The sequence below is a fragment of the Pelodiscus sinensis genome, chromosome 1, assembly GCF_052426305.1.
Source record: "Pelodiscus sinensis isolate ZL-2025 chromosome 1, ASM5242630v1, whole genome shotgun sequence".
Classification (NCBI taxonomy): domain Eukaryota; kingdom Metazoa; phylum Chordata; order Testudines; family Trionychidae; genus Pelodiscus; species Pelodiscus sinensis.
The window spans coordinates 296,393,585-296,417,159 of NC_143052.1; the positions used below are offsets into that span (position 1 = coordinate 296,393,585).

The 23,575-nt window shown below is 42.9% G+C and overlaps 2 protein-coding genes across 4 annotated transcripts in view; one reads left to right on the forward strand and one right to left on the reverse strand.

Annotated features, from left to right (window-relative positions):
• The window catches only part of TMEM272 (transmembrane protein 272), a 58,555-nt gene extending 41,125 nt beyond the window's left edge, over window positions 1–17,430 (reverse strand). The window contains exon 1 of the mRNA XM_025185565.3: window positions 17,035–17,430. The gene's annotated coding sequence lies outside the window, so the exon portion shown is untranslated. The remainder of the gene's footprint in view (window positions 1–17,034) is intronic.
• Window positions 16,904–22,779, forward strand: CCDC70 (coiled-coil domain containing 70). 3 transcript variants are annotated; one of them, XM_006124937.4, is made up of 2 exons: window positions 16,904–16,952; window positions 21,475–22,779. In XM_006124937.4, the coding sequence occupies exon 2, from the start codon at window positions 21,590–21,592 to the stop codon at window positions 22,193–22,195; it is 606 nt and encodes a 201-aa protein (XP_006124999.2). In that variant the 5' UTR covers window positions 16,904–16,952; window positions 21,475–21,589; the 3' UTR covers window positions 22,196–22,779. The 3 variants fall into 3 exon arrangements, with proteins under 3 accessions (XP_006124999.2, XP_025041347.2, XP_025041348.2); XM_025185562.3 differs by lacking the exon at window positions 16,904–16,952 and adding an exon at window positions 17,577–17,651; XM_025185563.3 differs by lacking the exon at window positions 16,904–16,952 and adding an exon at window positions 20,145–20,166.
• The last annotated feature ends 796 nt before the right edge of the window (window positions 22,780–23,575 follow it).

Consider the following 23,575-nt stretch of genomic DNA (forward strand, 5'->3'; position numbering starts at 1 on the left):
GGTAAGCGATGCCCTTCTGGAGCTCACAGTCTGAACCCCAGCCCCAGTCCTGACCCCCTCCTATACCCCAAACTCCTGCCCTAGCCCTGGCCCCCCTCCCACACACACACCCAAACTCCCTTCCAGAGCCTACATCCTGAACCCTCTTTTGCATCTCAACTCCCTGCCCCAGGCTCAGCTCAGAGCCCCTCCCACACTCCAAATCCTTTAGCCCAAGACCAGAGGTAGATCCTGGATTGCACTTATATTCAGACAGTGATCTCATGCTTCAGAAGGTTGGCGACTACTGTTCTAGGAACAGCAAGGAGAGTGAGAGGAGAATTGTTTGGATTAGTCCAAGCAAGTGTAACTAACAGAAATCAGATGCCATTGGACAAAGATAAAAGTGGGCTGAATAAATTTTTCAAATTAGGAAAATCTTCTAAATTGTGGAATAGAAACCCATAAGAAATTACAGAAATCCTTTTTGCCTGAATCTTAAAACTCAGACTGAACATGCAGCTGGAAGTAAGCCTGTATTGGCCAATGGGTATACATAGTTACTTAGTAAGTCTTTTCCATCTCCAGTTTCTATGATTTTAACTTGACTCCAAATCTTGTAACCATGACAAATGACTTTGTGCAAGTGACACTAAAGGCAGAGTAAAGAAAGTGGGTGAGTGAAACTGGCTTCTAGATCCCACAAGCTGTGGAATAATGAAATCTTTTCTTTGCTGGACAGTCGTCTGTGTTACGAAAACCAGCTGCATATCTGGCATCTGCTGGCACTTCTGTTAGCTTTGCCAGCAGAGGGGCTGAGGATTGAATTGGTATGGGGGCTGAAGGACTCTCATCCTCGATGTGATCCTTTCTGCACAAGATTAAGGCACAGTTGTGAGTCTGAAGAGGGAGAAGCTAATTGTGAGTCAGTAGATTCCTGAGCCATCTTGGCATTGTGTGCCCTGTAAGGAATGTGAGTAGCGGCAGAGCCTCATACACAAATGTATGTTAGTGCCCAGGAACCAGAAATAAATGTGAGGAACCAGAAATAAATTTGGGTCCCAAGGGATCACCATTCTTTGTGAGCAGCCCAGTCAGGAGAAAGCCTTGTGAGACCACCCGACTCTACAAACCATCGTGAAGAATGAAATCATCGTTGTACAGTCACTAGGAAAAAGAGGGTGATGTTTATAAGGCCAAATCTGACCGAAAATAAGTCACTGACAATTTCCTTGTGGAGACAAGACACAGAGTAGTTTTGCCTTCATGTAGCTGGTTGAGGCAAACCTGAGACTCTCCCCAACTAGTGTTTACATAGGTGGCTCCTGAACTTCTGGCTGGGGGAGACTAGCCCCAAATCCTGCTCCTTGTGCCCAAAGCCCTACCCCTTCTGGGTGTTCCGGAAACCAGAGCCCCCCCCCACAACTGCCAAGCTGGTTTGTGTCTGTATGGCCCCCGCCCCTGCCCTGGAAGGAGAGTGCAGGGCAACAAAGCTGCAGGCTCCCTCCTAGTCCTGGCGCACTGGGGAGGAGAGCACAGCGCAGCAACACTGTCACCTTCCCAGTCCCAGGAACCCTGCAGCACCATGGAAGCAAGGCCCTGGGAGTGGAGTGATCATTTGCGGAGGCTCAGTGTCTCTCAGCCTCTCCTACCTACTGCCCATGAGTATTTACCTCAACCAGCCCCATCAAGGTGAAACTACCCTGTGCTTTTTCTTCACTGGGATTTTAAAACAAAATAGCTAACTTGAGTTGACTACCTCATTATAAACACCACACTTTTTCCCCTGCAAAGGCCAGCTCACAGGGTGACAGCAAGCCACCTCTGCCATCACCCTCACTTTGCACAGGCTTATAAAACCATACAGAAAATCATCAGAGGGCCAGACTAAGTGAGTGCATTCAGGAAATGGCTTCATCTAATCTGAGAATCCATCCCCAGGCTGATAGAGACAGCAGTAATTTTGAAATGGCTGAATAAAACAGTGTTAAATTCTCTTTTAGAAGTGATCATCTTATAAAAAAAAAAGCTTTTTATCATTTATTAATAGCAACTCAGGTAGTTATAGGGAAAGAAATTCAATGCAGCTTTTTTTCTATTGTTCAAAGTAAGACATGTCAATGTTTAGCTCATAGCTGCTTTGCTTAGCACTGGGGGGGGGGGGGGAAGGAGGGGAAACCACTTAAATGGCTTTCCACAGCATTTAACAGCTATGCCAAATGGGATCCCAGAAATGACAGCATGCAATTAGTACAATCTAATCTCCACAAAATATATAACAGGTGTAACCCTTCTGCCGGGTAGGCCTGGCAGTAACCAGGGCTGGGTTCACACAGGAATAAATCAAGGGCAAACCCCCTGCTCTCAGCAAACAGTCCATGCTGCAGAGGTAGGAGGCCTTGATGCCTGCAAACTGAAAATGACATTTTGGTGTTCACTGGCACAGTTAGTGCTGTTGTTGATTCTGCTGTAATTCAGTGTAATTACAGCCGCCATCTTTGTGAGAAATCAAAGAGAGGAGATAGGACACCCCCCATCCCCAGGGTCCATGCTATCCCTGCAGCTTCTCTTCAATAGCTACATGAGACTCCTGGGAGAGAAAGGGAGACACCACAGGGTGTCTGCAAGAAGTGCCCCATTAACACTCAACTCTATATAGGCATGGGGAGCTCATTCCACTGCTGACCCAGGCTTCATGAACTGGGCTTGTTTAGTTTGGAAAAAAGAAGATTAAGGGGGGACATGATAGCGGTTTTCAAATATCTAAAAGGGTGTCACAAGGAGGAAGGCGAAAATTTGTTCCTCTTGGTTTCTGAGGACAGGACAAGGAGTAATGGGCTTAAAGTGCAGCAGGGGAAGTTTAGATTGGACATTAGGAAAAAATTCCTAACTGTCAGGGTGGTCAAATATTGGAATAAATTGCCAAGGGAGGTGGTGGAATCTCCCTGTCTGGAGATATTTAAGAACAGGTTAGATAGACATCTGTCAGGGATGGTGTAGACGGAGCTTGATCCTGCCTTGAGGGCGGGGGGCTGGACTCGATGACCTCTCGAGGTCCCTTCCAGTCCTATTATTCTATGATTCTATGATTCTATGGATAAGATGTTGGTAAATATTGATTTCAACTCACAGAAGAGTTCAGCCTCACGCACCTTGTGCCTGCAGGGATCAGACATTATCAATTCTGAGGAACCCCAGCCATGGGGGAGCTCATTCCACTGCTAAATGGCTCTGTTCCTGGGCAGAAGCCATTCAGCAGTGAAGGTGGCTTTCCCCACAGCTGGAGAATCAATGTTCTCCTTGCCCGCCGGGCTAGGGGGTCTCTGCTTTGCCTGTCAAAACCACAGTGCTCCCCACACATTGAGCCTGCAGGGATCCAGTGTCATCAGCTCCATGACACGGAGCCCTCTGCAACTCCACAGCCCTGCTCGCTCACTTTCCAGCCACAAGTCTGTGGGGCATTCTAGGGTGGGAACTGTCCAGCAGGGGGATGGCCTGCCCTGACACCAAAAGTTTGGTCTCTTCACATCCCTAGAGTGGGGAGAGTGTCTCTGCACTAGTGGGCCAGGACTACAGTTGTGCTCTGGTATTTTGGGCCCCTAGGCCAAGCAGAGAGCCCCCAGCAGTCCTGCTGTCCTAACCTCAGCCGCTTCATTTGCCAGAGCTGTAAACATAAATATAGTTAAAATCAGGGGGGAAATTAAAATTAAAAATCAATATTAATCAATGAAATTGCAAAAAACAAAACAAACAAACAAACAAATTCTGCTAAGCCTAACTATACATCTCATTCTTTACTGGCACCACTACTCAGGTGTCAGAATACGGACAGGAAATTAGTTCAGGGAGGAAGAAGAGCTGGCTCAAGCTGAACCCATGCATTGTGAAGTGGTGCTGATCAGAAAGAGGAAGCATTTTGAAGAGCTGGCCAAGATGCTGTCACCATCTTCCAATAGAGGCAGAAAGCCTCCATTTGTAAGAGTTTTTTTTAAGATATTGATTTTGTTGGGCAAATGCCTGGATTTTGATAAATCCTTTGAATGCCCCAAAAACTAGGAGAGGAAAAAAGTATTAGGCTTCTCACAGAAGAGTACTTTTAAAAAAACAAATCTTTATGTTTTAGTTGTGCTTGTTGTTAGAATGTGAAGGCAAGCTATCATTATAAGTAAAACATTAAACCCTCACAGCAGCAAAATAGGATTGAGACAAAAAGTAAATAACTCAAAGGTTTTACATCCAATGGAAAAATCCAATACCTGCAAAGTCACTATGCATGAAATATGAACACCTGAATCAACAGTTTAATTTGCACTTCTGCAGATCAAAGATAATCTTCCCATTGTAGTTGGCTATTGATAGTCACAGATCTCAGGGCCAGAAGGGCCTACTGAAGTCAAGTACTCTGAGCTCCTATAAAACACAAGTGGTAGAACTTCCCTGAAATTATTCTGAAGCCATATCTTTTAGAAAAACATCCAATATTGATTTAAATTTTGCCACAATCCTTGGCCAAGTGTTCTAGTGGTAAAGTACTCTCATTGTTAAAAATATATACTTTTTTTTCCAGTCTGAATTTATCTAGCTTCAACTTCCAGACATCGGATCATGTTATACTTTTCTCTGCTAACTTGAGTTTATATTTTATTTCTGAGGTCTGTATATGCTTTGATCTGAGTATTAGTTCAGTCTGTTAAAAAAAAAACCCTCTCTTAGGTTTCTCCCCAAAAGGATATTCATTTTCCATGCTGTCCTTTCATACACTGAACAGTACATTACATTGTTACTGACATTATTAACCAACATCCCTGGAAAAGAGTCCTTTCCCACTATCTGGTACTGCCATAAGAATCATAGAAATATAGGGTTGAAAGACACTCGTGTGTCTTATATACAGCACTCCTGTAGCACTCCAGAAGGATGTTTTCCTTTTTCACCACAGCATCATAATATTGACTCAGTTTGAACAGCAATGTACAGCTTCTCTCCTCTTCTTTCCCCATTTATCCTTTTCCTTCAGAGAAGAAGATGTTTGGGTGCTCTTGCCTTAGAACAAAATGTGTGGGGGCTTTTTAATGTTCAGCTCTTTCTCAAAGTACCTTGAGCAAATTATGGGCTTTAGCTTACTGGTATGTTCTGAGAAAGGGGTTTGCCATTTACTTCAATGGAAATATGATTCACCGCAGGTTTTTTACTTATTGTGGTGATTTTATCATTCAATAACTCAGTGCCCATATAAATTGTGATAGGTCCTGATATTGTGCACTTTAGTGTATTTCTTAATCATCAATGTTGATTTTCATTTCTGCACAGTTGTCAAACTAAAGGCAGCAATACTGCTAAAAATTAAGAGAGAATAATCTAAGACAAAGTAGAAGTGTAATATAAGATCTCTTGACAGGAAACTGAGGGCCCAAGTCACCAGTTTTACACCAGTGTAATGCCACTGAAATCTGCTGATGTAAAACACGACTTACCCAGTGGCAAATCAGGCCCTAAGAATTCAGGTGTGATTTGTGGTTAAATGCCTCTGTAAAGAGCATGATTTCTTTCAGCATTAGAAAGACAGGAAAATACTCAAATCTGTGCTGGACTCCCAAACGCCAGGTACTTCTGGGTAGTATATTTTGGGGATGCTTTTTTCATAATATACCTCAAAGCTCATGTCACGGCATTATGTCATTGGAGTCACACTTCGTGAGATTACATCACAATAGGTTATTCTTGATGGCATTATATAATTAAGTAGAAGCTCTAGTAAAAAGTAAATTTTGTGGAGCAATATCCACTGTTTAATATTATCATAACTATCTCATTCTATGAACACATACAGTCTAATTCTGATCTCATTCATACCAGTTTGACATCATTATAATTTCCCTGCAGTAACTTTGGTTCACACCTGTTTTATAAGAGAAGACTGTGACCTAGAGATTTGACATAACACAGAATGTGCCATATTTGTGAAATAACAAATTAAGGCTGCTGCATTCATTTTTCTGTCCTTTGAATGCCATAGCTAATGAGTGAGGAAGGGTGTTTGATTTGCATTTCATGACTGAAGTACTGGTTTTTAAATGAGATTTTCCACAGACCCTGTGCCCCTACCTTAGTGTACTAATATGCTACAATTACTGGCAGAAAGTTTTATTAGATTATTTCCTACCCAAAAGTTCTCCACTTCTCCAAATCACCTCCATTATCACTATCTATTTAACAGACCAGAATGCATAAGCAGGCTTGGTCTATAATACTCAAAGGTTTTAGACAAGAGGGCTGATTTTCCAAAGTGTTCAACACTCTCCAGTTCCCAAGAACTTCAGTGAGGTTTCCTGTGTACATTATGCTTTTTACAATCTGGGCACATTTTTAGGGTCTTGTATATAGATTTATGTGCTTAAATGTAGGCATCCATTTTTGAAAATCTTGTCTGTAATGTTTTTCTGTCATGCAAACTTCATTGTTAATGCTCTATATTGATTTATGTTCAGTGACTCCTTTCGACTTTACCAAATTGCCCGCATGTCCACTGTCAGTCTGAATGATTACTGTGACCTGAGCGTGGATTGCAGATCTTTCTAGAAGTCCAGGTAACCAATAAATAGGGCCCTACCAAATTCACTGCCATGAAAAACGTGTTATAAACCATAAATTCTGGTCCTCTGTATGCTTTTACCCTATACTATACAGATTTCATGGGGGGATACAAGTGTTTCTTAATTGGGGTCCTGACCCAAAAGGAAATTGTGGGGAGTTTATTTTAGGAGAATAATGGTATTGCCATCTTTACTTCTGTTTGCCTTCAGCGCTGAGCATCCAAAGAGTGGCAGCTGTTGGCTAGGTGCCCAGCTCTGAAGACAGCTCCCTGACAGCAGCAGTTCAGAAGTAAGTGTGGCAATACCAGACCATGCCACTCTTATTTCCGCACCGCTGTTTTCAGAGCTGGGTGGTTGGAAAGTGGCAGCTGCTGACTTAGAGACCAACTCTGCAGGCCGTTGTGAAGATGTAAGGGTAGCGATACCACACCATGTCTTCCTTCCTTCTGCGCTGCTGCTGGTGGCTCTGCCTTCAGAGGTGGGCTCCTGACCAGCAGTCATCAGGCACCAGCTGCCCAGCTCTGAAAGCAGGGCTGCCATCAGCAGCAACATAGCTGTAACCTCCACACACAATAACCTTGTGACCCCCACAACTCCTTTTGGGTCAGGATCCCTACAATTACAACACTATGAATTTCAGATTTAAATAGCTGAAATAATGAAATTTATGGTTTTTGAAATCCGATGACCCAGAAATTCACTAAAATGGACCATAAATTTAGTGATGCCCTATCAATAAAGATAGCAAATGGATAATGGAGAACTTCTGTCTACCACTGGCTTCTATCTCTGTATTTTGTGAGAGCCACTCCAAGAAGAACCAGTAGGTGAATAAGAGCTTTAAGGAGGGGGTCATGGTGTTCTAGGAAGAGAAAATAGCTTTCTAGCAGGAGATCAAAATATTCAGGGAAAAGAAAAAAAAGGTCTTTGGGTAGAAAATCAAGGCATTCCAGGAGAAGAAGGTTTTTCTGGAAGGAGAATAAAGCCTTTCAGGTTGAAAACAAAAAGTTTGGGGAAACCAAGGCTTTCCATGAGAAGACTAAGGCCATCTAAGAGGGGACTGGTTTTATGGGAGAAGAATAAGGCCTAACAAGAAGAGATAAAAGATCCAGCATATACACTATTACTTTTATTTTTAAATTACATTCCTAATTCTCATGGTTGTAGAGGAGCTTGAAAAAGTGACCCAAACTTACACTGAGTCACTGTTTTGTTATTTAATCTGCACACAGATCTGGAACTAACTACTCCACTTATTTTAATGGATTATTGACTCAAACCTAAAGACATCAATTGACAACTGTCATGGCTCCTTCCCCACTCTGGCACGATGGATGCAGAAGGGGGGCCCACAGAAGAACCCCAAAACCTTATATTTCCCGGCTTTGGTAAAAAAAAAAAAAAACTCACCCCCAAAATCTTAACAACCTGAGTTTTGGGGATAAAAACTCTGCTGCCACCACCCAAATAATGATAAAATCAGGGGAGAGATCACTTGGGAGATCTCACCCCTAGAGTACAAACCAGGACATAAAAATTAACCAACACTAGGTTAAGAAAAAGAAAAGAGAAAGAACTTTTATTATCACCACAATATTCCTGTTGCAAGCATAATGACTAGATGGGAAAGTCACAAAGTAATATACTCATGGAGAATTCCACCATAGGCCCAAACTTAGTTGCAAAAGAGAGAAAAAATCATTTTAAATGCACAGACACCAGATCCCATTTCCCAAACCTAACGGATTTATCTAAACTTTACCCTACTTACAGAGGAGTGAAGAGTCTATTCTTGGAGGGAGACATTTTGTCTGACTCCCTCAGTAGCTGGAGAGAAACTGCCCCAGAAACAAAAGGAGGGAAAACCCAAAAATTCCTTTGTCCCAGTTTGAAATTCCTAGCTACATTCTTATTGGCCAACTCTACCTGGGTTAGGAATAGTTAACCCCTTAGGTTCCTAGGCTGCTGGCTAAGCCTCATTATCATTACAACAACACGATTAAAACAAGAGTGGGTACAGTGTAAAATAGAATGAATATGTATATAAAAATCAGAGCTATAACAGCAATGATACTGTCAGGCAGCCTGCCCCAGGCCAAAGAAGCTGGCTTCATGCTCCTAGGAGGGGCAGGGCCTCAGGCAGATGGGGCAGGACTGAGCCCCCCCCCCCCCCCTCCACACACACCAACCCTCAGCCTTGCCTGGAGTGTACCAGCAGGGCTCTGGCAGCGATTTAAAGGGCCTGAGGTTCTGGCTGCCACCGCTGCCATATTAGCCATGGTGGCGGCTGGAAGCCCCGGGCCCCTTTAAATCACTGGGCCCCAGGGCAGTTGCCTCTTTGTCCCTTCCCCCCATCAACAAGCCTGGATATTATTAGTCATTGCCGTATTTAAAACAGCAAGAAGTTCAAGTCCTTTCTGGGAGCTTTCCACAGAATTTAGGCCCATCTTGCAGTAGATTAAAATACTTATTAATTCTGTATCTGCTGCCCATCTTTTTCACTCCAAAAAGAAATATCCACTTGTCCAGTCTGCAGGGACCTGAGTGCTTGCAGCCATTGTAAATTAGGTGCCTGTCATGTAGTATAATACTTCCAGAGATGCTCATTTGTAAGGGAAATGAAAAATGTGGTTCTATATTGGACAAAATTAAAGCTGCCTAATAGAAGATGAAAGCCAGCCACGAGGCTATGAAAACAGGTCAAGAGAGGATGAAAGCCACTTTATCAGTGTAAGAAGGGAGTCTGTAACAGATGAAAGATGATTGTCATCAGCAGAATGATGCAGCCCACTGGAAATGAAAGTTTTAATGGAGTCAGAGATCCAGACAGTACAGAAAGAGACGTAAGCTGAGTTTTTAAATATTGAAATCAAATTTCCATGGTCAAACAGATTGAAGAGGCAAGCATTAATTTACCACAAAAGGCAAATATATTTTTTCAGAAGACAGAAGAATTAAGAGACCTTGTTGCCATATCTCAGTGCCTATACTATTCAATTAACTGAGCATGTACACTATTAATCAACTGGGCTACGTCTAGACTGCCATGATTTTCCGCAAATGCTTTTAATGGAAAAGTTTTCCGTTAAAAGCATTTTCGGAACAGAGCATCTAGATTGGCACGGACGCTTTTCCACAAAAGCATTTTTTGTGGAAAAGCGTCCGTGCCAATCTAGATGCGCTTTTCCGCAAAAAAGCCCCAATCACCCTTTTCGTGATCGGGGTTTTTTTGCGGAAAACAAATCTGGGCTGTCTACACTGGCCCTTTTGCACAAAAGTTTTGCGCAAAAGGACTTTTGCCCGAATGGGAGCAGCACAGCATTTCCGCAAGAACACTGACAATCTTACATGAGATCGGCAGTGCTTTTGTGGAAATTCAAGCGGCCAGTGTAGACAGCTGGCAAGTTTTTCCGGAAAAGTGGCTGATTTTCCAGAAAAACTGGCCAGTCTAGACCCAGCCCTGTGGTAAAGTATTCATTGTTTATCATCACTGGAGATCAATCATATTGTGCCTCTGTGAAGGGCCACAAATTGTTTTTAAACTGATTAAAATACATACTTTCTCCCTGACCTTATACAAGCAGGACTAACGCATCTCATAATTTGGTCCACAACCATGTTACACAACAGTTCTTTTTTGTTGTTTGCAAGAGGGCATGTGATGGATAGGAGGAGTGCTGGCCAACATCCTGTAACTAAAAGAAGGTAGCTAGCATGGGTGTTGGCAGGGAGCCAGAAGAACCAAGGGGGATACAGTGCTGGAATTTGAATTTTCTATGATACCTGCTGCCGTTTCTCATTGTGTGAATTCTCAGTTAAGGGCTGGAGCCCCTGCCTCTCAGCTCTTCTAACAGGTCCAGGATTGTGGTAGAAAGAGGACTTTTATACAATGAGGCTCTTTCTGGTGGGCACATAGAGGACTGGCATCCTCAAAGACAGTTGGCAGTTCCAACTAAGTACCGGGAAAAGCTCTTGAGCTTAGCCCATGATCTCCTTAGTGGCCATGCGGGGGTAAAAAGAACCAAAGACTAATTGGGAAAGTCATTCCACTGAGAGGGGCTGGGCAAGGATGTGTCTAGTTATGTCTGGTCTTGTAAGGTATGACAATAGGTGGGAAAGCCCCAAGATTAGATCAAGGCACCTCTCCAACCACTCTCCATAATAGAGGTTCCATTCCAGTGTCTGGCTGTGGATATTCTGGGTCCTTTCCCTAAAAAGACACCCAGAGGAAAACAATATATCCTGACTTTCATGTATTTTGTCACCTGATGGCCTGAAGCAGTAGCTCTAGGGAACACCACTGCGAAGAGCTTGTGCCGGGCACTAACAGATATTTTTTCCAGGGTAGGTTGGCCCTCTTAGATCCTTACAGTTGAACACTTGGTTCCCATCCCTTACAACCACCAGAAAAATGAGCTGGTGGAGAGATTTAATGGAACTTTGGGCGTTGTGATATGCAAATTCGTAAATGAACACTCCAATGATTGGGACCTGGTGTTGCAGCAGTTACTGTTTGCCTACAGAGATGTATCTCATCCCAGTTTGGGATTCTCTCCCTTTTAACTTGTTTATGGCCGTGAGGTTAAGGGGCCATTGCAATCAGTGAAGCAGAAATGGGAGGGAGCTACCCCTTCCCCAGGAACTAACATTGTGGATTTTATAGGCAACTTACAAAACACTGTCAGAGATTCTTTAGCGCTTGCTCAACAAAACGTACAGAATGCTCAGCAAGAGCAGAAGGCCTGGTATGATGAATATGCCACAGAGTGTTCTTTAAAGGTAGGTGAGCAAGTCATGGGCTAGAAGGTGCTCCAGGCCAATAAGATGGAAGCATCCTGGGATGGACCATTCATGGTCTGAGAGCACATAGGAGCAGTTAATTACCTCATAGTATTCCCAGACTTTAAGCCTAAGCATGTTAATTCTCTAAAGCCCTTTTATTCCCAAGAATTCAAGGACCTTCAGTTCCAAGCCCATTAAAGAGACGACACTGAGTGCCCTGAAGGAGCCTACTACAACATGAAGGGCAAGGATAGCATCAAAGAGGTAACCCTGTCTATGAGCCGCAGTTGTGAGGAGCAACAGCAGATCTAGGAGCTGTAATTCAGCTTTGCACGGATGTTTCAGCCATCCGAGGATGGACTGAATGGGCTTACCACTCCATTAACACAGGTGAAGTTCACCCAATCAGAGCCCAACCCTACCGGATGGCTCCTTCAGCCAAAGCTGCTATATAGAAGGAGATCAAGGACATGTTAGAGATGGGTGTAATTCACCCCTCTGAAAGTTCATGGGCCTCTCCAGTGGTCCTAGTCCTGTGGTGGCAACAGTGATAGCCAGGAGCCCCATTGGCAACTGCCCAGAGACAACTGTCCAATTTGCCCCCCTCACACACACTTTTGGTGGGCCTGGACATGGCACAAGCCCTTACAATCCTTCCCTCCTTTCTGCACAACCTCCGTTTGGATCTTGAATTAATCACCTTGCTCTGCCCCTTTCTGAGACCAAAATATTTTGGGACTGCTAGCAGCAACTATGTAAACCACATCAATGTGTCGTCATTGTTTGTAATGAGTAGGTCAGGGCCATGAGGCTCCCAAATTATTGTAGGCTGACCCTCTGTTTCATGGCCTGTTGGTTTTAGGACATGAAATGCAAGAATACAGACAAGCAGGTTGTCCAGTGGTCACAGCAGGTGCCTGAAAACCAGGATATCTTGGTTCTAAGTCTTAGCTCTTCTGCTAATTCATTGTGTGGTTTGGCTGAGTCAGTTATTTTGTTCTGTGCCAGTTCTCTGAGTTTTACAAAGGGGCTAATACTGACCCTCTGGTCTCTCTTATCTAAGTGCTTTGAACTCTTGTGAAGAGCTGACGGTCTAGATCATGTCAGAGTGTTAATGGCTGGCATGGTTCCATATGCTCATGTTCCTTAACCCTTGCTGCTTCCTTGTGATGTGAGATGGAGTGAAATGCTTCCTGAAGTCCAATGTGGGACATGAGAGTCTCCCAGGTGTGTCATCCCCATTCCAAACTTCTTATTTCCTGGTTTTGGAAACAAAATGATCCTTTGGCCTGAAAGTCTCACTAGCAATTAACAAATATGTAGGGTTCCAAGGTTTAGCCTAGCAATCAGGGTAAGTCCCTAGGAATTCCATTCCATACAGTCTGCATCCTCATTGGATACAAGTTTCTGCATCATTTCCTGTACTCCATTCCTGGCTGGTGGTGGATGAAATAGTTATTTTATATACCACGCCTCCCAATGGCCGTGAAACTTATTTAATGAATTGTGTATGATTGGAATGTGCAATCAGTGCTGGTGAAACAGACTGGCAGGTACAACTGGCCAAAGGGAGCTGGTGATTAAATGAAAGTTTTTACAAAAATATATGACTCATTATTCACAACTTTGAGATTTATATTCTTGTGATTAAAATATTGGATTGGCACTTAGGTGATCGGAGTTCAGTTCCTAGCTCTGTCAGATATCCTGTGAAACATCGGTCAAGTCACTTGCACTGTGTTTCCAGTCTGCATTACAAAATGGACATAAAAGATGCTTTTTTTTTTTGCTGGATTTACTTAAATTTTAAGCTATTAAAAATTTAAGCAGGGATGGTCTATTAGGAGGTGTTTACACAGTACCTTGCACAATGAGGCTTCTAGTTTAATTGGGGCCTCTGCGTGCTACCACAATATAAATAATAATTATAGATGGCTGGTGTGATTGAGTGGAGCATTTCATAATGGAACACTTCAGGCTCTTTGTCTTTTGGAACCTTTGCATGTTACATGAAGTTGTTGCTATGGTAGCAGCATCCACAATGCAGGAGCCATCTACGTGGGAGACAAGCAGGCCTGTTCAGATCTGAATAATGTCCCGGCACATTCTTTTCTCCATACAGCTTCCTACCAATATCTAGGTCCCCAAAATTGGCTGACTCTCTCCCCTGTGTTTTTCCTCCCTAAAATATTTGCGACAGCAGCTTCTTCTAACTTTCTACCCCAATGCTTTGAGAGAAGGCACCCATGCTCTTCAGCTCTATATGACAAGCCAATAATGTTTCACAGGCATCTGTGAGAAGGATGATTGGTGTTGAACATCAGTCCCAGAGTATGGGGCTGCTGCTGCTGAGGAGAGGAAAGAAGGGCTATAGAATTTAATCCCAGCAGGTCTGTTTGGCCCCTTGGACATTGTATTTGAATTGGTGGGGCAAAAAGCAATCATTAAAGGAGTGCAGACTGAGGAGCAGAGGAAAATTACTCTTCCAGCAGCTCATTTGATTAATAGCAAGTGTAGTAATAGACTGGGTAGTTAGGAATTCCAGGGGTTCCCTGCTTCACCAAATCACCTCTATGTCCAGTCACTCACCTTCTATCTGATAGATCACAAGATGTGACAGTCACAACAGGACTCGGCGATAGTCCCCTCACAAATGCATATGTGATGATTTTCTCCAAGTTCAGAAAGTGAGTGAATACATTTTGCTGTTTCCATCCACAGGCATCCTCCTCCAATTCTATTACCCCTCCAAAGAGATATATCAAGAAGAGGCAGGAAAATAAAGCCTTCTAGGAAGAAGTTAAGACTTTCTGGGAGAAAGCTAAGGGAAAAGACAAAGACCTATAAGGTCTTCTGGGAACAAGTTTGAGCCATCAATAAGCCATATGGGAGGAAGAAAAAGGCCTTTTAGAAGAAACAAGAGACCTACCTGGAGGATAAGGAAGCTTTCTTGGTCTACAGCAACATGGTTACAGTGGTCTTGAATAAGGAACTGGCCTTCATATAAATTGACTTTAGAATAATCCCAAATAAAGTAAAAGATATTGGGATGGAACAAGATGTCTGCTGGATGAAAATACGTGCGCTTCTGGAAATGGAAAAAGCTCTCAAGAAGGAGAAGTAGTAAGTCCATTGGGAAGATGTAACTGGTGCCTACAAGATATAGACAGAAAGCATTTATCTGAAATAGCAGTGACAAATGCTGATGGTGGTCATGTCCCAGTTATGCAAACTAGAAAAAGGTATAAATATTGTATAGGACATGAAACAAAGGAATGACAGCCCTTATGAACAAAAACAGATCTTTATCTACCCGTTTGTTCCCAGGACTGCGATAAATCTATAACAAAGATTCAAAAGAAAAACAAAAACAATTTAAGAGCATGAGTGTTTTCTTTTAGATTTGTTGCCATATTTGCTTAATTTTATTTTCATCTCTGGGATACCGCTGACTGACTTTTTTGAACCTTTTACTTGTAAAAGGGTGGCTGAAATCTTTATTCTCATGCTGATGGTGATCTAGCATTTGTAACTTCAATTTTAATAATTGACTAGATCAGAGAAGTCTCTCCATAGTCAGCCCAGCCATCCTATCTTTGACTAAATAACTTGTGATTTCTACTTGATGTGCTGGAAATTTCAGAAACTAGCTGGAAACATCAATACTCAAAACATGATAATAAATGTGTGACTATCTACTCTAGAACTTTATAATTTTCCTTGATGCTGCATATCTTGGCAGCTTGGAACTTCACAGTGGAAGCAAGGATAGATCTGAAATCCTTCTTCCCCCCCTCCATACGCCCCCCCCCCCAAAAAAAAAGCACAGTACCTTATGAATGAAAAGGAGCCATTAGCAGCACAAGGCTTATGACATACAATTAAGCAATTATGATTTGATCCAATTGAGGCAGCAGTACATATACTCGTTAATACATTACAACTAATTTTGTTTGTGATATAAAGTACATTGTACAGGAGCTCAATATGCAGCATCTCTATTCCTCCCCCCCCCCCCCCATAAAGGTCTCTATTTTGGCTGTTTTCTTCTTTCTTGACCCCAGCTTTTCATCCTCTCTTAAAAGCTTCCCAGCAATCTTTGCACACTCTTGCTCCAATTTCTCACTCTCCACTTGGAACTTCATTTCATTCCTTCTTAATTCTCCTCTCATCTCTCTGTCATCCAAGCAGCTGAAGTACACAGGTGAATCTGTCTCTAAAATACTGCACTAGAGAGACACCCTGAACTGTGACTCACCCTTCCACATTCTGTAGCAATGAGCAGAAACACAGAAGACAGACTCCTCTACATGTAAAGGTTAATAATGGAAGAAAAGGATGACAATCTCTCCTTTCAGTTAAGTTGCTATTGTACATACCACAGCATCAGTATTCATAGCACACTGTATATCGTTGCATTGTAAACAACAGATATATTGGAAGCCATCTGTGGATAGAAGCCCCAGCAAAGTCAATCAATGTTCTGGTCAAGAATTTAAAAGACCGGAATCCAAATCTATATTTGGATACCTAATGTGACTAATCAACCTGATTTTCAGAAGTGCTTCACTGGGAGCTGCTGGTTACTCAATACTGTGGAACAAATGAGGTCACTTAGGCTATGTCTAGACTGCAGGCTTCTTTCGAAAGATGCTCTTTCGAAAGCATCTTTCGAAAGAGCATCTTTCGAAAGGTCGCGTCTAGACTGCAGGCAGATCTTTCGAAAGAAAAATCCGTTTTTTCGAAAGAGAGCACCCAGCGAGTCTGGATGCTCTCTTTCGAAGATGGCCTCTTTACATTGAAGAACGCCTTCCTTCGAAAGAGGAACTTTCGAAGGAAGGCGTTCTTCCTCGTGAAATGAGGTTTACCGCCATCGAAAGAAAAGCCGCGTTCTTTCGAAATAATTTCGAAAGAACGCGGCTTGAGTCTGGACGCAGGGGAAGTTTTTTCGGGAAAAGGCTACTTTTCCCGAAAAAACCCCTGAGTCTGGACACGGCCTTATTTACAGTAGGTACCTATATATGGTGATAGGCACCTAGATTTACTTTTTCATGTCTTAGCCTTCATGACACAGGGTTATAATCAGCTGGGCCCATGAAGCTTAGTTATAGCCCCAGCATGACATACATGTCTCTATTTTCTTTATATAATAAGTTTTTAATGGGAGATGTAATAGTGTGATTAGTATATTAGGTGTCAAGCTTCATATACATTCAGCAATAAAGCCAAAATACTGATATTTGCCTAATATTTAAAGTATGTTGAAGCAAGCCTGTTTTGCAAAAGTCCCTCACCAGGAATACTTAACCCAACAAGCAAGTTGTAATTCCAAAACCAAAATATTGTGGTTTTCTAATTCTATTTATTATAACCCATGAACAGATGATCATCTAAAGTAAGGTATGAGAGGGGAACCTAGATCCATTCTTGGCTCCTCCCTCATTCAGCTCTGCCTCAGTGACCACCATAAGGTTATATTGAGATTTGGACTATTGGTGTTGCACTTTGTGAAATGACATCACTATAGGTGACCTGAATCTTAGTTAGGCAATCACCAAAGGGCATCAGACATCCAGTTGGGTAAAGGACTGCACTTGGGTAAGTGCTGTATAGTCTCTCTTAAATTTGTTACAAAAGTTATGTATTTGGTAGCACATATATTGTTATTAAGCAGACTTACTCTGAATCCCTGGAGTTTGATGTTCTGAAGTCTAAAGATGTTAATTAATACTATCAAGAAGAAAAATCTCATTGGGTAAAGAAATGATTTGGTCAGTCTATCCATAAGGCCTCATGCCAGTCAGCGGCTAAACCCAGGTTGTCAACAAAGATGTCAGCCATTATTACACATCTAGGTACATCAGCAATGACTCAACAACTGTTATTTTTACCTAATAGAAATAATATTTGCAGATTTGTGGAACAAAATTTAGTCATATTTTCTATTTGATAATTACGATGTACAAAATGAAAAAGGTTATGCCTGCATTTTTCGTAAGAAGAAATGGAATTGCCTTTTACTGATCCTTTCAAAAAGAGCTTTCAAGCATTTTCTTTGCTTTTTTAATGCATGTCTCAGAGAGGGAGGTTCCAAGTGGGACTTATTAATTCAGTCTGCTGAGCACCCGATCTGATTTGGAAAAGATCTCCACTGTATATTCATTGTCTATTTCACTCCTTGCTTTTGAAGCATCAGTAAACCCCTTCTTCATTACTTCCCTAGAGGCAGAACTAAGCAACCAGAAGATGCCCGATTTGTCTTCAGATGATAGAAGCTCTGAACTAAAATATAAGCAGGTCTCATACAATTTTTTTTATAGCTCAGGCAAAATTAGGTCAGTAAATGTGGCAAAACCAATTGCCAAGAGCAGATTACCTCAATTACCCTGATTAGTGGTTGGCCAGAAAACAGTGGAAATGAATATGGTACAGACAGCAGGATAATGAATGTACTGCTCTGTAGCACTTTGCTAGTGGCTCTATAGATTCAGCAAAGTGCAATTAACAAGGCAGATACCATTTTCACTCTCCACCTGGTGATTGGAGGAAGGGCGAGAAAGAGAAAAGGAGAAGGAAAGGTGTGCAGTCCTGGAGATAAGACACTGAGATCTAAAGAAGAGAAAAGAACATAGGAAGGGTTATATTGGGTCAAATCTAGAAGCTAGTTAGTCCAGTATCCTGTCTTGTGTCACTGGCTAATAGACCAAGTTATCCATCCCTCATGCCTATTCCCAGTTTCTGGCAAACAGAGGCTAGGGACATCATTCCTGCCCGTCCTGGATAATAGCCATTAATGGACCTATCCTCCATGAATGTATCTAGTTCTTCTGTTATAGTCTTAGCCTTTACAACATCCTCTAGCAAGGAGTTCCGCAGGTTGACTTTGCTTTAAACCTGCAGTCTATCAATAGAAATATCATATGTGAGATATTTAATTTGAAAGAAGGCTGGTTGTATTTAACATCCTTATTGGCTGCCATTACACTACTGGTGTTAGACTGATAAATGTAAGAAACTCCAAATTAAATCCTTCTCTTGTAATACAGTGAATGATTCTCCCACTACATCAGAGGTGGGGAACCTCTGTCGTGCCAGTCACATGCAGGTCATAGGGTTAGCCACTGGTGGGCTGTTAAACAGTTTAGAACATAAGAACATAAGAATGGCCATACTGGGTTAGACCAAAGGTCCATTCATCCCAGTATCCTGTCTGCTGTCAGTGGCCAATGCCAGGTGCCCTAGAGGGAGTGAATTGAATAGGTAATGATCAAGCAATCTCTCTCCTGCCATTCATCTCCACCCTCTGACAAACAGAGGATAGGAACACCATTCCTTACCCATACTGGCTAATAGTGATTAATGGACTTAACCTCCATGAATTTATTGAGTTCTCTTTTAAACCCCGTTACAGTCCTAGCCTTCACAACCTCCTCAGGCAAGGAGTTCCACAGATTGACTATGCTCTGTGTGAAGAATGTCCTTTTATTTGTTTTAAACCTTCTGCCCACTAATTTCATTTGCTGGCCCCTAGTTCTTATATTGTGGGAACAAGCAAATAACTTTTCCTTATTCACTGTCTCCACACCAGTCATGATTTTATAGACCTCTATCATATCCCCCCTTGGTCTCCTCTTTTCTAAGCTGAAAAGTTTGTTTACTTAAGCATGTGTAGACACGGCTGCTTGCAGCTCCAGAGGCCACAATTTGCCATTCTTGGCCAATGGGAGTTGCAGGAAGCGGTATGGGCCAGGCCAGCACTGCAGCCACTGAGAGATGTGGGGCTTTATACCTGTGGACAAAGGGTCTGGTGGCCCACCAAAGGCTAACCCTGACAGTTGTGTCTGACCCACAGGCTAGCTGTTTCCAACCCCGGCCCTACATGATAAATAACTCCCATTAAAAGGTACAAGTGAATTTCTTGTATCCTGAGGTAGGAGAATTATGCCCTTTGGATTTCTCCAACCCCCCTGCTGGAAAAGATGTGGGAGGAAAAAGTTTCTTCTGAGAGAGAAAATTTTAAAGCATGGCTGAGGTGTGAGTATGAACAAATGGAACAAGTGTTGACACTCTCAAAGGCATGGTAAGGTGTGAGTAAGTGTGGGTCTTTTATTTAAGAGACTCAAACAATCCTATCTTCTGTTTGCTCTCTCCTTACTGTCCAGACCCTCCAGGAAGTACCAGGCCAAAGCACCTGTAGTACATGGGATGGCAAAATTTGCCTCCTGTTGTTGCTACTGTCAAAGTCTCCCAGAGAACTGGAGCTGATCTGTCCTTATCACTCCTGCAAGGGATTGCTCCCTCTCCTCAGCACAGAGCATATGTTGGGATTAGGTCGGGCACCCTTTCCCCTTTGTTTTCAGGCAGCTCTACAGATCTTGTTAGTATGAAGGTAAATGGGATTGAACTTTCATTATCCCACTGACTGCCACCAGGAGGGATCCCAGAGGGGGGAAAGGAGTAGATGCTTCTTGCTGGTCTCCTTGAGGAAAAGACATGCCCACAAGAGGAGTGGGTGCAAAAGAGCTACTGCCAGCAATCACCTTTGAGACGAAATTGCTGTTGTTTCAGTGACTGAGCACCTCACAGGGAGCGGGGATAGAGCTGTGCTGCTAGGAGCCCTGCAAAGATGCAGTGGCACATCATTTCTATCCTCTTTCTTTTCCCCATTCCAGGCAACATTTTCACAACCAGTGATCAGGGTGACAGGGGGAGTGGAAAGTGGGGATGGTACGGATGATGCTAGAAGACCGTCCCCTTAGATTCCCATATCTACATGAAAGGCAATGGGAAAGGCCTATTGGGATCTATTCTGGTAAGATCACTCAACACCCAGATCTCACATGAAGAGAGGGGGAATCAAGGAAGAAGGAATTTTAAGGGCTTAACCATTTCCCATCTCCTTGATAATCACCATTGGCAAGAGGAGGGACCATTCCCTGCACTGCCCCTGTTATCCCTGGAGCCTTTCCTAATTTTCTAGGAAAGGGCAGAGAAATTCTTACATAATCAAATAATAAAAAAACAACAAATAGTTTTGCATCTGAAGAAGTGGGTTGTGCCCATGAAAACTCATGATACCATCTAGATGTGGTGTTAGTCTCTAAGGTGCTGCAGAACTATTAGTTTGTTTTTAAGTTTTTCCAGTTATAGCCTAACACGGCTGACACTCTGAAACAAATTTTAAAAAGACATTTTATTTACAAAGCACCCTTCTCTCCCACTTTGGAGCCTGAGGCACTGTACAATAATTCATAATACATTATTATTATAATTCATAATATTTATAACAGTATAAATAAGTAATCAGCATTTCCCTCAGTTCAGGAATTATGAGGCAGGGTTAGTCAATAGAAAATTGGATTGTCTTCTCTCTCCACTGGTCAGGGAAGTCAATAGCCTCTGCAGGCCCTTGGGCAACAGTGAGGGGCTAGCTTTGTGCTCCTGGAAGGGGTGGGGCCTCAGGTGGAAGGGGTGGGGCCAGAGGCAGCCAGCTGTCTGCATTGCCCAGAGCGTGGCGCACCTCCCTCCCCCCAGCCCTTACAGCTGCCTGGAGTGTGCAGTGCAGCACACTGGCAGCAATTTAAAGGGCCCAGGGCTCTGGCCACTGCTGCTGCCACAGTAGCAGTGGTGGACAGGAAAGCACCTTTGAATAGCTCAGAGCAACTGCCCCTTTTGTCCCTTACCACCGCCGTCAGCGAGCCTGGGGAGTAGTGAATCTGTGTGTGTTTCTATTTGGGGTAGTCACTTCAAGGCACCTTTAAGGGGCTTAATTTTTAGAAGGGGGTGGGGTGATCAGCATGATCAGATATCCCCAACCCCTTTAGAGATCTCAAGCTGGATCCTCAAAAAACAGAGGCATCCCAAGTCATTTTGGAAAATCCTTTTGGAAAATCTTGGTCCAGGTGTTACACCTATAATGAGGTACAGGATCCCAAGCCAAATGCTGCACTAATTGATTCTATATACATGTTGTCCAAAGATAAAGGCTTTTCACTTTGCATATATCTGTATTTATGGTGCAGCAATATTTTAACCCCCCTGATTTACACAATTACTGCATGTTTGAGCAGTTCCAATTACGATAGTCATTGCTGATACTTTTCTATCTGATGGGCTATAGGATGTGACAAGCTGGACTGGACTTGGAGCATGCCTTGCCCTCAGTAGGCTCTGTAAGCAATGAGAGCTTTCATCAAGATTGGCAAGTGAACGACTAAAACTGCCATTGTCACTAGATGTCCTACACCTCCCGCCAGAAGAAGCTCATTAAGAAGCTATGGGCTGAGAAAGCTTTTCGGGAGGAAATCAAGGCTTTTCAGGAGAAAATCAAGGGCTTTCGGGAAAAGATGAATGCCTTTCGGGAGAAGATCCAGGCCTTCAGGATGGCGATCCAGGCCTTCTGGGAGGAGGAAAACCCCATCTGGGAGGAGGAAAATGCCTTTCGGGAGGCAGAAAAGGTTTTCCGGGAAGAAGCAAAAGCATTCTGGGAGGGGTACAGGGACTTTTGGAAGGGGTATAATGCTTTCTGGAAGAAGGACAAAGCTTTCTGGAAGGAGGATCAGGTCCTCTGGGAAAAGGACAGGGTTCTCTTGGATGAGGATAAAGTCCTGTGGGCAGAAGAAAAGGCTCTCTGGGCAGATGAAAAAAGCCTCCTAGAAGAGGAAAGAGCTTTCTGGGAGGATGAGGAAGCCCTCCGAGAAGATGAAAAAAACCTCCAAGAAGATGAAAAATCTATCTGGGAGGGTGCATTTGACCCTCTGCGAGAAGAACAATTACTGCTAGCTGTAGCTATCAATGCACCTGAGGAGCATGGCCCAAATGTCCTGAGAGGAAAAGGGTAGCTCAAGGGAATGAAAACAAGGGTAAATTATTCTGCTGGATCAAAACCAGTACTTGGAAAGCCATGTGTGCTGAAACATCTGTGTAATTAGCCAGTTAGCAGCCTCTTTACTTTGATTATCCTTCTGAAATAGCCTCTTTGATCCCAAAAACCTAATAAAAGCGTAATGGAATTTCAATAGAATTAGTTTACACTGACATTTGCTTTAAGATTATTGCAATTAGGTGTTCATTATATTATTTATTTCTCTAGGATCTAGTACACTGGTAAATGGCATGAAGCTGTCAAATACCACCCAGGTTTCCAAACCTCTCACCTGTGAAACAGATGGTCAATGTTTAGTAAGTGCTAATGTATCACTGACAGACAGAATCAAACTTGGGACCTCTGGAGCTTAGAACATGAGCCTCTACCACATGCATTAAAAGCCAACTGGTCTTAGCAGAGGCTCAGTAATCTCAGTGCCACTATATGGGATGGTGCAACACACCCTGAAGGTGTATGGATTACACTCTCACCAGGCAAAGAGGATTTACCAGCTGAGTCCAAGATCATGGTAATTATAAATCTGTCAATCACTGCTGACCCACCAGTATAATTTGCGTGAATGGAGTTACACCAGCATAGCACTGGAGTTAGGCAGTGGTGTTTTAGGCCCCCTTCTTTATATTTAAGGGACATTGTGATAAAGTCACTGATGAGAAAACTTTGGCCCTTCCCCAACATTATGCTTTTGATCTTCCTCATTGCATTCTGGAGCCTGACGTGGATGGGTCATTGTTGGTCATCCTTTAGTTTCTTCCAGAACTCCAGCTCCATCTGTCTGGATCTCACCCCTGAATCACACTAAACTACATGAGAAGATCTGTTGAAAATTGGGTGAGAGCAAGGAACCCAGCAATAGTAGGAAAAGGATGTTAGTCGGAGAGGAAGGTGGGAGTGGGACAGTCAGAAAGGAGAAAATAAAATAGTAGTGGGAAGGAGTATGCATGTCAGGAAGTGGGAAGGAAGGCTGCATACCAAGTCTGTCTCTCTGTCTGCAGCAAAGGCGAGAGAACTTTGAACAAATCTTTGGGGCTGTCTGATTTTCAGGAAAGACACGAGTACCACAGGGCAGAGCTTGTTTTCTCATTATTTTGTATCTGACAAGCTGTTTCTGAAGAGGGGAAAAAAACACTTTTCTTCAAATGCACCAAAGTCAGAGCCATGGAAGGTGACTTCTGTATTTGTCCCTCTTTATTGCCACTAGCGGTGGAAAAGGGGAGTCAAAGGCAGACTGTGAAAAACATTCATCAGAGTCAACCTGGTAAACATGGTAAGCGTAAGAGTCAGCCTTGAGGCTGTTGAACTTGCATTTGGTGTAGTAGCTGTAGTAACATGT

What these genes read in the sequence shown, in the direction of transcription:
- CCDC70 (XM_006124937.4), top strand. Translation starts at nt 21,590, where the DNA reads ATGTCCTACACCTCCCGCCAGAAGAAGCTCATTAAGAAGCTATGGGCT.